Source organism: Rhinopithecus roxellana, chromosome 13, assembly GCF_007565055.1.
Source record: "Rhinopithecus roxellana isolate Shanxi Qingling chromosome 13, ASM756505v1, whole genome shotgun sequence".
NCBI lineage: Eukaryota > Metazoa > Chordata > Mammalia > Primates > Cercopithecidae > Rhinopithecus > Rhinopithecus roxellana.
The window spans coordinates 130,732,154-130,744,702 of NC_044561.1; the positions used below are offsets into that span (position 1 = coordinate 130,732,154).

General features: G+C 43.9%; 1 protein-coding gene across 4 annotated transcripts in view; it reads right to left on the reverse strand.

Moving 5' to 3' along the window:
• The window catches only part of DIP2A (disco interacting protein 2 homolog A), a 107,894-nt gene that overhangs the window by 55,416 nt on the left and 39,929 nt on the right, over nucleotides 1-12,549 (reverse strand). For all 4 annotated transcript variants that reach the window (XR_004052601.1, XM_030914341.1, XM_030914340.1 and 1 more), the window contains exons 4-6: nucleotides 12,332-12,451; nucleotides 10,632-10,883; nucleotides 4,807-4,935 (exon numbers count right to left, since the gene is read on the reverse strand). Coding sequence is in view for 3 of the 4 variants with exons in the window: in XM_030914341.1 (XP_030770201.1) it covers nucleotides 4,807-4,935; nucleotides 10,632-10,883; nucleotides 12,332-12,451 (501 nt within the window). In the remaining variant the exon portion in view is untranslated. The remainder of the gene's footprint in view (nucleotides 1-4,806; nucleotides 4,936-10,631; nucleotides 10,884-12,331; nucleotides 12,452-12,549) is intronic.

The following is a 12,549-nucleotide window of genomic DNA, read 5'->3' on the forward strand; positions in this document are numbered from 1 at the left end:
TTGCCAGGCTAGAGTGCAGTGGTGTTAATTTGGCTCACAGCAATCTCCGCCTCCCAGGTTGCAGCTATTCTCCTGCCTCAGCCTCCCAAGTAGCTGGGTCTACAGGTGTGCACCACCACGCTCGCTAATTTTTGTATTTTTAGTAGCAACGGGGTTTCACCATGTTGGCCAGGATGGTCTCGATCTCTTGACCTTGTGATCCGCCTGCCTCAGCCTCCCAAAGTGCTGGGATTACATGCATTAGCCACCACGCCCGGCCTAAACTAGCAGTTTTTTAAATGGTCCAGGGACCCCTGGGGCATCCAGGACCCTTTCAGGAAGTTTATGAGGTCACGACTATTCCATGGTAATGTTAAGAAGCCATGGCCCTGTAATCCCAGCACTTTGGGAGGCCGAGGTGGGTGGATCATGAGGTCAGGAGATTGAGACCATTCTGGCTAACACAGTGAAACCCCGTCTCTACTAAAAATACAAAAAATTAGCTGGGCATGGTGGCAGGCGCCTGTAGTCCCAGCTACTCAGGAGGCTAAGGCAGGAGAATGGCGTGAACCCAAGGTGGAGCTTGCAGTGAGCCGAGATGGCGCCACTGCACTCCAGCCTGGGTGAAAGAGCGAGACTTCTTCACAAAAAAAAAAAAAAGAAGTCATTTGCCAGCCGGGAGCAGTGGCTCATGGCTGTAATTCCAGCACTTTGGTTGGCTAAGGCAGGAGAGGATCGTTCGAGGCCAGAAGTTTAAGACTAGCCTGGTCAACATAGCAAGACCCTGTCTCTACAAAAAATTTAAAAAATAAAAAATTATCTGGATCTGGTGGCTTGTGCCTGCAGTCCCAGCTCCTTGGGAGGCTGAAGAGGAAGGACTGCTTGAGTCCAGAAGTTTCAGGCTGCAGTGAGCCATGATCAAGTCAATGAACTCCAGCCTGCGCAACAGAGTCGCTACTAAAAAAAAAAGAAAAAAAAAGCGGGGGCCAGGCACAGTGGCTCACTCCTGTAATCGCAGCACTTTGGGGGTCCAAGGTGGGCAGATCACTTGATTTTGAGACCAGCCTGGCCAACATGGCAAAACCCCATCTCTACTAAAAAATACAAAAATTAGCCAAGGTTGGTGGTGTGCACCTGCAGTAAAGAAAAAAAAATTAGCCAAGAGTGGTGGCAGTTGCCTGGAATTCCAGCTACTTGGGAGGCTAAGGCAGGAGAATCGTTCGAAACCAGAAGGCAGAGGTTGCAGTGAGCCAAGATCACACCACTGCACTCCATCCTGGGTGACAGAGCAAGACTCTGTCAAAAAAAAGAAAAAAGAAAAAAAGAAAAAAGAGAAGAAAAAGCAGAGTTGGAGGACTCCAACTGTATAATTTCAAGAATTTTAAGAAAATCACAGTAGTCATGGCTATACAAGGTGTAAGGACAGATAAATAAGGAAATGGAACAACATACAGAGCCCAGAAATAGACCCTTCCCTCTCCAACATGGTCTACTGATTTTCATTAAAGATGCCAAGGAACTTGGTGGGGAAAGAATGGTCTTTATTATAAATGGTGCTAGAACAACTGAATAGCCACATACAAAAATGTAAACTTTGATTCATACCCGATACTTATGCTAAAATTAACTCAAAATGAACTATCTAGCTAAATGTAAATACTAAAACTATAAAATTTTGGAAGAAAATATAGGAGAAAACATTTGTGGCCCTGGGTTAGACAAAAATTTCTTAGGTATGACACAAAAGCACAATCCATTAAAAAATCTGGTAAACTGAATGTCATAAAAATTTAAACCATCTCCTCTTTGAAAGGCACTGTTAAAGCAAGCCAGACTGGGAGAAAATACAAATGATAAACCTCATATGGGATGACTTGTATCTAGAATATATAAACAACCCTCAAAACTCAGTAAGAAAACAAGCACAATTTGGCTGGCCACAGTGGCTTACACTGTAATCCCAGCACTTTGGGAACCCAAGGCAGGCAGAGATGAGGAGTTCAAGACCAGCCTGGCCAACATGGCAAAACCCTGTCTCTACTAAAAATACAAAAATTAGTCAGGCATGGTGGCATGTGCCTGTAATCCCAGCTACTCGAGAGGCTGAGGCAGGAGAATTGCTTGAACCTGGGAGGTGGAGGTTGCAGTGAGCCAAGATCGCACCACTGCACTCTGCCCGGGTGACAGTGAAACTCTATCTCAAAAAAAAAAAAAAAAAAAAAAAAAAGAAAGAAAGAAAGAAAAAGAAAAAGAAAGGAAACAAGCACAATTTAAAAAAAAAAAAAAGGCAAAAAGTATGAACAGATACTTTCCCTAAAGAGATACACAGATGGGGCCGGGCGCGGTGGCTCAAGCCTGTAATCCCCACACTTTGGGAGGCTGAGACGGGCAGATCACGAGGTCAGGAGATCGAGACCATCCTGGCTAACACGGTGAAACCCCGTCTCTACTAAAAAATACAAAAAAACTAGCTGGGCGCAGTGGCGGGCGCCTGTAGTCCCAGCTACTCGGGAGGCTGAGGCAGGAGAATAGGGTAAACCCGGGAGGCGGGGCTTGCAGTGAGCCGAGATCCGGCCACTGCACTCCAGCCTGGGCAGCAGAGCGAGACTCCGTATCAAAAAAGAAAAAAGATACACAGATGGCAAATAGGTACATGAAAAGATGCTCAACACACCATCAGCCATTAGGGAAATGCAAATTGAAATGGTAATGAGGTATTTCTACATGCTTATTGGGATGGTTAAAATTTTTTAAGCATAATACCAACTGTTGAAAAGGGTGTGGAGGAATACTCTCACTACTAATAATGAGAATGTAAAATGGTACAATCACTTTGGAAAACAGCGTGACAGTTTCTTAAAAAGTTAAAAATAGGGTGGGCACGGTGGCTCACACCTATAATCCCAGCACTTTAGGTGGCCAAGGCAGGTGGATCACTTGAGGCCAGGAGTTTGAGGCCAGCCTGCACAACATGGTGAAACCCCATCTCTACTGAAAATGCAAAAATTAACTGGGCGTGGTGGCACATGCCTGTAATCTCAGCTACTCGGGAGGGTGAGGCAGAAGAATCACTTGAACCCAGGATGGGGAGGTTTCAGTGAGCCAAGATCATGCCACTGCACTCTAGCCTGGGCAAAAGAGTGAGACTCGGTCTCCAAAACAAAAGTTAAAATACACCTACAATATAATTCAGCCATTCTACTTCCAGGTATTGACCCAAAAGAAATGAAAGTAGCCATCTATGCAAAAACGTGTACAAGATTGATTATTCATAGCAGCTTTACTTGTAACAGGCCCAAACTAGAAACAACCTAAATACACATCAACAGGTGAATAGACAAATTGTGGTGCATCCATCTAATGAAATATTACTCAATGAAAAGGAGTAAACTATTGACACAGAACATGAATGAATCTCAAAATATTTATGGAGAGTGGTAGAAGCCAGACCATAAACGTAAACGCTGTATGATTCCATTTATATACAATTCTAGAAAATGCAATCTAATCTAAAGTGACAGAAAGTAAATCAGTTGTTCCCTGAAGTGTACGGGGAAAGCCAAAGGATCCGAACAGGGGAGGACCAAGGAACACAAGGACACTTTTGGGCATGGTGGATATGGTCATTATCTTGATTGTAGTGATGCTTTCACAGGTGTACAAATGTCCTAAAACTTACAATATTGTACACTTTAATTTTTGTTTATTTTTTTGAGAACAGAGTCTCACTCTATCGCCCAGGCTGAAGTGCAGTGACGCGATCTTAGCTCACTGCAACCTCCGCCTCTCGGGTTCAAGTGAGTCTCCTGCCTCAGTCTCCCGAGTAGCTGGGACTACAGACGCCCACCACCACACCCGGCTAATTTTTTGTATTTTTAGTAGAGACAGGGTTTCACTGTGTTAGGATCGTCTGGATCTCCTGACCTCGGTGATCCACCCGCCTCGGCCTCCCAAAGTGCTGGGATTACAGGTGTGAGCCACCGCGCCTGGCCGAAACTGTACACTTTAAATATGTGAAATTCATTATGTCAATTACCCTTTCATTAAACTCTTAATCTTTTAAAATATAAGGAGTAATAAATTCAATTAAAAACATGTCTAACCAATGTACAGCCTGCTTCATGTTGATTCAGTATTTTTCTTCTGCCTCTGGACAAGGAGATGAAAGCCCTCGACAAAATCTGACACCCTGTTTGGGAGTACCAAAATATATGATAGGCCCCAGCTCTGAGCTCCTCTGAATTTTTATTTAAATTATTACTTTGGGGAAAAAAATGACATGATTTTGATAAAACACATTGAAGACTATTTCAAAAAGAAATGGTATAAATGAGGACATGATGAAAGTTACACAGACATCTCTGAGCCTGTACGTGGGAAGCCATGACTACTACTGTGCAACTTCACAGGCTGCTGAGGATGGAGAGCGCAGGGGCTGTTATGTCACAGGTGGGTGTGTGCACTTGCACTGACTAAGTCATTCTGTCTGCCACACTGAATCTAAATAAAGAAACTTCCCACAGCTTCTCATTTCCCTACTATATTGCAGATTGAAACTCCTTTTGCATCCTATCTAAATTTGGAAGTCTTTTCCCTCCCCACTTTCCTTGTTCCCCCTCTGACCAATTCCATTGATATTTCCAATTATTTCACCACCTGATGCTTTCCATAACATTAACTGCACAAACTGGTTTCCATTTATCTGTACAGATTAAAACTGATGGTTGGCTTGGGTTTGCTACACTGAATCCATTAAAACTGTGTTCAATACCCAAAGACAAAACCTGTGCTCTGCTGTTTCACAAGGAGAAAGAGAGGCATGCTCACCATCTGCTGTTTCCAGCATGCTCCCGCTGCACCCCCGAGGAACACTTCTCACAGAAGCCACCTGTGGACGCTCAAAGTACGAATGCTCCACGAGGCCCGTGGTGACATCAGGAGGGGCAGAATGCAGATCTGCTTTTGAAAAACACACCCAAAATGAAAGTGGCTGTTAAGTCAAATGAGTATTAAGCTGCTCTTCAAACCCCATTAGTCCAAAGCTCCACTAGCTGAGCTCTAAGTGGGGCGAGTGTGGTATTTTCATTAATTTTGTTTTCTTGGCTGACCAAACACATTTTAGGACCGTACGAACACCCAGACACGTTATGTAGACATCTGCATGCATGTGGGTGGCTCAATACTCAAAGAGATCCACACTCAGAACCACCATCTTCAGCACACAGACAGGCACAGAGTAAACCTGCCTGTCACAATGGCCTGATGAGATTTTGGTTAGAAATTCCCTCAAGGGGCCAGGCGTGGTGGCTCACGCCTGTAATCACAGCACTTGGGGAGGCTGACGTAGGCGGATCACCTGAGGTCAGGGGTTCGAGACCGGCCTGGCCAACATGGCGAAACCCCGCCTCTACTAAAAATACAAAAATGAGCCAGACGTCGTGGCACATGCCTGTAATCCCAGCTACTGGAGACGATGAGGCAGGAGAATCGCTTGAACCCAGAAGGCGGAGGTTGCAGTGAGCCGAGATCGTACCACTGCACTCCAACCTGGGCAACAGAGCGACGAGAGAGAGAGAGAAAGAAAGAAAGACAGACAAAAAGACAGACAGAAAGAAATAAATTCCCTCAAGGAAGCAGAAACAAATTTGAAATCAATTGTCATTGGTACATTTTTTTGTAACATTATGAAAAAAACAGCCAGGCTCATACAAACTACTACAACCCCCAAAAAAGTATGTTGGACACCATACCTTTGCAGTCCTAAAAGAATACAACTACAGAAATTAAAACTTCCCCCACTGCCAGTTAAAATATCTGCAAAACTAAGAGACCACAATCAAGTTCTTTTTTTTTGAGATGGAGTCTCACTTTATCACTGCCCAGACTAGAGTGCAGTGGCACAACCTTGGCTCACTGCAACCTCCGCCTCCTGAGTTCAAGCGATTCTCCTGTCTCAGCACACCAAGTAGCTGGGATTACAGGCATGCGCCACCACACCCAGCCAATTTTTGTATTTTTAGTAGAGACAGGGTTTCAACATGTTGGCCAAGCTGGTCTCGAACTCCTGGACTCAAATGATCCACCCACCTCGGCCTCCTGAAGTGCTGGGATTACAGGTGTGAGCCACCGCACCTGGCCACAATCAAGTTCTTAAAGTAGAATTGGTGTAACATTTAAAAACAGACATTCGATCTGGAACATGTGTAAAAGTCACTCCTTCCATTGTCTGAATGTACATTTTTGTGTTTTATTTCCATGGTACAGTCTGTCTATCTGTTCAGAATGCTGGCTGACTATAAGTTCCTTTAGGAATTATGGTTATAATTGGGTCTACCACTAGGAAAGGCATTGTGTCTTTATAGACATTGTATTTTATCACAATAATGAATACACAGATGCTTGTCCACTTATAAAAATCAACACTGGGGCCAACACGATAGCTCACATCTGTAATCCTAACACCTTGGGAGGTCGAGGCAGGCAGATCAGCTGAGGTCAGGAGTTCGACAATGGCCTGGCCAACACGGCGAAACCCCGTCTCTACTAAAAATACAAAAATTATCTGGGCGTGGTGGTGCATGCCTGTAATTCCAGCTACTCAGGAGGCTGAGGCAAGAGAATCGCTTGAACCCGCGAGGTGGAGGTTGCAGTGAGCCGAGATTGCACCACTGCACTCCAGCCTGGGGAAAAGAGTGAGATTCTGCCTCCAAAAAATAAAAGAATCAACATTGGCTGTGCAGCGGCTCACACTTATAATCCCAGCACTTTGGGAGGCTGAGGCAGGAGGATCACTTGAGCCCAGGAATTTGAGACCAGCCTAGGCAACATAGCGAGATTCCATCTCTTAAAAAAATAAATAAATAGCTGGGCATGGTGGCGGATACCTGTGGTCTCAGCTACTTGGGAGGCTGAGGTGAAATGGATCACGGGAGCCCAGGAGTTCCAGGTTACACTGAACTAGGACCATACCGCTGCACTCTAGCCTGGGCCACAGAGTGAAATCTTATCTCAAAAAAGAAAAAAAAAAAAAAAAAAATCAACACTAGTCTCTGTTAGGTAGAGACAACTGGTAATGTTTAATATTTTAACGAAGGTACCTATTAGTATCACTGTGGTACTCCTAGGTACAATGTAAAGCAGTAACTTTTTACTAGGTTTGTATAAAGCTATGAAGTATATGAAAGCACAAACTCACTATCTGCATAGCAGAATATACCTTCTGAAAAAATCTAAACCGTTAAGATTTTTCACAACCCTTAAAAAAGCCTGATGCACCCGGCCGGGCGCGGTGGCTCAAGCTTGTAATCCCAGCACTTTGGGAGGCCGAGGCGGGCGGATCACGAGGTCAGGAGATCGAGACCATCCTGGCTAACACGGTGAAACCCCGTCTCTACTAAAAAATACAAAAAACTAGCCGGGCGAGATGGCGGCGCCTGTAATCCCAGCTACTCGGGAGGCTGAGGCAGGAGAATGGCGTGAACCCAGGAGGCGGAGCTTGCAGTGAGCTGAGATCTGGCCAGTGCACTCCAGCTTGGGTGACAGAGCGAGACTCCGTCTCAAAAAAAAAAAAAAAAAAAGCCTGATGCAGATCAAATTAGCATTTTAACGTATGTCTATCAGAAGGTTCTTTTAGTTTAAAAAGAAATTTCCCCACTCTTCCAAATCCAGCAAAAAGAATAAGTGATTTTAAAAGTATATAGGGAAAAAAAGGTATACACGGTATACACACATGTACTACAAGTAGTTTTTAAAATAGCTATATAATGGCTGGGAGCAGTGGCTCATTCCTGTAATCCCAACATGTTGAAAGGCCAAGACACGAGGATCACTTGAGCCCGGGAGTTCAAGACCAGCCTGGGCAACGTAGTAAAAACCCCATCTTTCCAAAGAATTTTTAAAAATTAGCTGGGCAGGCTGGCATTTGCCTACAGTCCCAGCTACTAAGGAGGCTACGGTGGGAGAATTTCTTAAGCCTAGGAGTTCAAGGCTGCAGTGAACTATGATCATGCATGCCACTGTACTCCAGTGTGAGTGACAGAGCAAGACCCTGTCTCTAGGGGAAAAAAAAAAAAAACCCAGCTGCATAAAAATAAACTACATTCAAAACAAAACAAAACTATAATTAGAAGTATTGCTTTTAAAAATAGGTATTTACATTAGTATAAAAATGCTTAATATATTTGATTTCCTTAATCCAAAACTGAAAGTGATATTTTTAAAAATTATCTTTACCTGATACATTCTACCTCAAATGTTTTACTTAATATATTCTTCCTCTTTTCATGTTTCTTTCCTTAGTTTAATTTGAAGACACATCTAGTGTTAGAAACTAAAACAAAGGATGATTTCCGTAATAAGAGGGAAGTTGAGTATTTTTGAGATTTAGAAATTCAAATTAACTATGCCCAACATTTAGGATGTGGGTAGCTACAATCTGTAGAAAATTGCAATCCTGTAAGCAAGGTATTAAATCAAGCCCAAGTTAAGAACTTTTTAAAAAATTTGTTAGAATTGATCACAAAATGTTGATGCTAGGACTAACAGGAAAGGAAGAGATGATTACAGCTGCATTTGCAGGAGTCAGGAGCTGTCTTCCATCAACACAGGTCATAAACCTACATTATAAATAATTGCAGCCAAGTCCTTTTCAGAGAATGAAAACATCTAATTCAAACACACATTAGAGTTAAATGCTTTGCTTTTAACTGGAAAGCTGAGGGCTGTATGGTTAAACATTCTGAACTGTGGCTAATTTTTCATGCTGAGTAAGCTTTTATTTCTAACCCACCAGGAAACGGTGTTGAGATGACTCAGCAATGGCTAATAAACTCAAGCTACAAATGTTTTGTTTGCTCTCCTGGACCATCTCATCTAGAAAGGAGATTCTGGGAGAAGAAATGAGGTAACAGAACATTTAAAATTACTGTTTTCCTGCCCCCGCCTCAGAATTGGAGTTAACTATGTATTTCTATAAAGTTAAATCACCAATGATGAACAGAGAAGGAAAAAAAATAGTGCAAAAGCTGTTTTCAACACCTCCTTGAGAAAAGGTGGGCAGCAGCCTCTGGCCAGGGAACACCCAGGAAAGCCACAGAAATAATCTGGGCAGGCTGTTTGCCAAAGAGGAGCTTTCTCTGTGGAAAATGCTGCCTTCTGCTACCCTGGTAGTCTTAGCGTTCCTCTATGAGCTGGAAGCAGTTTAGAGACAGAGCAGGGCACTGCGAGCTTTCATCTGAGACTCACACCTCAGGAGAAGGACACATGTTTCATGGAAACAGATGTATTAACTCAAACAAATAAAAAATGAAGAGCAACAGTGATGCGCCCTACGGAGGATGCTGAGACAGAAGCTGCGGGCCACTCAACGTACCCAACTTGTCCCCAATCCAGCCAAATGACCACACGTACCCAAATTGTCCCCAATCCAGCCAAATGACCAAGGTCTTACAAAAAAGAGCTCGGCACCCATGGGGACCCCAGCACAAACAACAGCATGTCACGGGTGTCACTATTTCAGTTTTGGCAGAAAAGCAACTAAAAGCAAAGAAAACGAATAGGAATCAAGAAAATTGGTATCAGCCCTGGCTTCACCACTTAGGCTGCTGTGCGATTTCAACCAAGTTAAAATCACTGGACTTTTTTCTTCCTTCCTCATCTGGGAATAAAAGCAGGGGATTAAGATGAGTCTTCAACAATACTGATTGTATTTGATGGTACTTGTGCAAGAGTGTATGTGGGTTTCACATGCCAGCTACATACAGTTAACTATGCTGCCGTTTTAGTTAAAAAATAGAATTTCAAAGGATGAAAGGTTTACACTTTTTTCATGTCTAACATGAATGTAATCCAAGAGATTCTATGATTTGGGAAAGATCCACGCATCCATATGATTAGCTCTGACTGACACCTTTTCACACCGAAGGCTGTCTAACCTGGTATCTGGAAGAGCGAAAGCCAGACCACACTGCAGCCCTCTGCCCCAACCTCAGATTTCCAGCCAGGTACAGAGACAACCAATGGCCCTGCAGCTGTGAACATATACAGCCAAGAGGAAAGGCACAGACAACAGAGAGGCAGCCAGGTCAAGGGTGATGATCACAGCCACCAGCAGGTATGGATGTGTGCTGACCATCTACCCCTGCACCTACTGTGTGCACCAGCTACCCCTCAAGACCAGGAAGGTGTTATGACACTGAGAAACACTGCACCCTTCTGGAGGACTATGAGAAATGCCCCATGCCCCAAAGGACTAGGACTGCCAAATTAAAGAAGTATGAAGAACTACTTTTGTTACCAAAAGGACATTTCCCAGATGAAAAATAAGGTAGGGTCTTGATGGGGAAAAAATTTGCAACTGAGCTGTATTGTTCAAAAGGTTATTAGAGATTTAATCTAAATGATGAATTAACCAAACATTACCCCATTTCTCTCAAGTGCAATTATTAAAAGCTCAAAATCAATTTAATGTCTCAGGCAGAAAAAGCCAGCACAGGTTATCTGGGTTGTGTGACCTCAGTCACCTGGAGAGCACTCAGGCCTGCAGCTAAGTCTGCAGGGTGGCGCCCGGCTCAGGTGCCCTCTACCTGTTCCTCTGTCCTGGACACTCCTGACCCCGCTCTGTGGCACAGGGGCCGCAGCAGCTTGTTACTGACCTATGTGGGTGTGGGCCTCAAGGCCTGCGAGTGCAGTGGCAGCGGCGGCCCCCGGCGTGGCTGCAGCACTGGGAGCGGCGGTGGGTCTCCCTCCCGGGTGAGATGAGGTGGAGGATGCAGAGGATGAGGTGGACGAGCCCTGAATGACCCGGTCGAGCCAGGGCTCGACGCTGGAATGGCTCTGGAGCGGAGTGGAGGTGAGTCGCCCGGGTCGCCGTAAAGAGCCCTCATCTTCTGAGGCAGACGACGTGTCTGTGGTTAAAATAACGATGACAGGCATGATATTGGGATGAATCAAGAGGAGGACGGAGTTCCCACTCGCACTGGAGCCTCCCAGGCCTGTGTGCAGCATGCTTCTGTACACCTGGCACAGCTCTGCCCAAAGCCACGCAGTCAGCTCAAAGGTCACCCTCAATCTAGAAGGGCGTGCAAGGAGCCCTACTGTGGGGAAAACGATTCCATGAGTCCCCAGCTCCCCAGAGAGAACTCAGCCACAGGGCACCACACACACTCAGTGAAGACAGCCTCTGATCTCCTAAACTGCTTCGGCATCTACCTCAGTGGGGGTGTCCCGTGAATATCCAGTGCTGCACTGCATGTCCACACAGAGTCAGACACCATATCCACACACCAGTCAGCATCACCCAGGGGCGAGCCCGGGCCCGGCCCTACACCTTGGAGGCAATGAGAAGGCCTCCCGGCCGTGCAACAACATGGTGGCCACGGGAGAACCACAGCCCGGTCTGTATGCATCCTTTCAGGGGAGTCAGGTGAACTAGCTCTACAAACAACTCCTTCCCCAAGAAAATGGCTTCAGTCAACAAAATTAACTGTACATTAAGGTTTCTTCAAGTAAGCAGGAGTGAGTGTTTTATTATGGGTTTTACAATTATTAAAAAATTATTTTAAAATTGGATAGTGTCTATAGCTGTGTTTAATAAAAACAACAATGTGACAGTCATTTCTAAGATTTTTTCAACAATAAACTTCTTTTAAGCAAGAAAGTGTTACCAAAACCACTAAATCATCTTGTGAATCTGGTGTGTTATTGTGTAGTATCTCCATATGCATCAAACTAAAAATGAGTGTCACTATTTTTGTTACTTTAAATATACAACAATGCAAGTTCATGAATATGAAGTCATTAGACACTATCAACATCTTGTACAGTTTAAAGGGAAGACTAAAATACATTATTGCTAGAGAGAAACCTCATATAAAAGTTTTCATTTCTAATGGTACCAATAATAAAACAACAAAATCAACCCCAAAACTTTCCAAATAGTCTTATACTGTTGCATGTAAGTCCTGGTTACAACCTGTTAAGTTATAGGTAGTGAGATGAGAATAACCGTAACATTCTTAATTCAGGAAGCTTTAGCTTAGTGCTTATTTTAGGTTCCTCTTAGTGCTTTAGGTTCCTCTCTTTACTAAAAAACATAAATAGCATCTTAGTAAAAGAAATTAGGATCCACACAAAAAGTCTTACAGAAAGCAAGTACCCATTTGGGTAAGAATACTATGTACACCATAGATTTTCAGGTAAGGAATATGAGCATATGCAAACATTTTTAATCTCCAAATGTGTCCAATCTATACTACAGGCCAGATGGATATTCCAACTCAGTGGGAAGTAAATAGGATAACATCAGGCCTGTGAAACACTCAAAAAAGCCCCTCCTGACATTGTTTGTCAATACCTGGAGGGGTGTAGGTTTCCACAGACGAATGCACAAGGACAGAACGTCTTTTCGAAGGCATAGGCATCTTCCTCTCTTTGTATTTGGCCAAAGCTGCTTGCACGGCTTCAGTGTGGACATCTACACAGGAAGGACAGCAGTAAAAATACTTTTTACAAGACTGGTTATAAAGTAACAAATTAAGTTTCATGTCTTTGTTTGTTTTCAGTGGGGGTAAA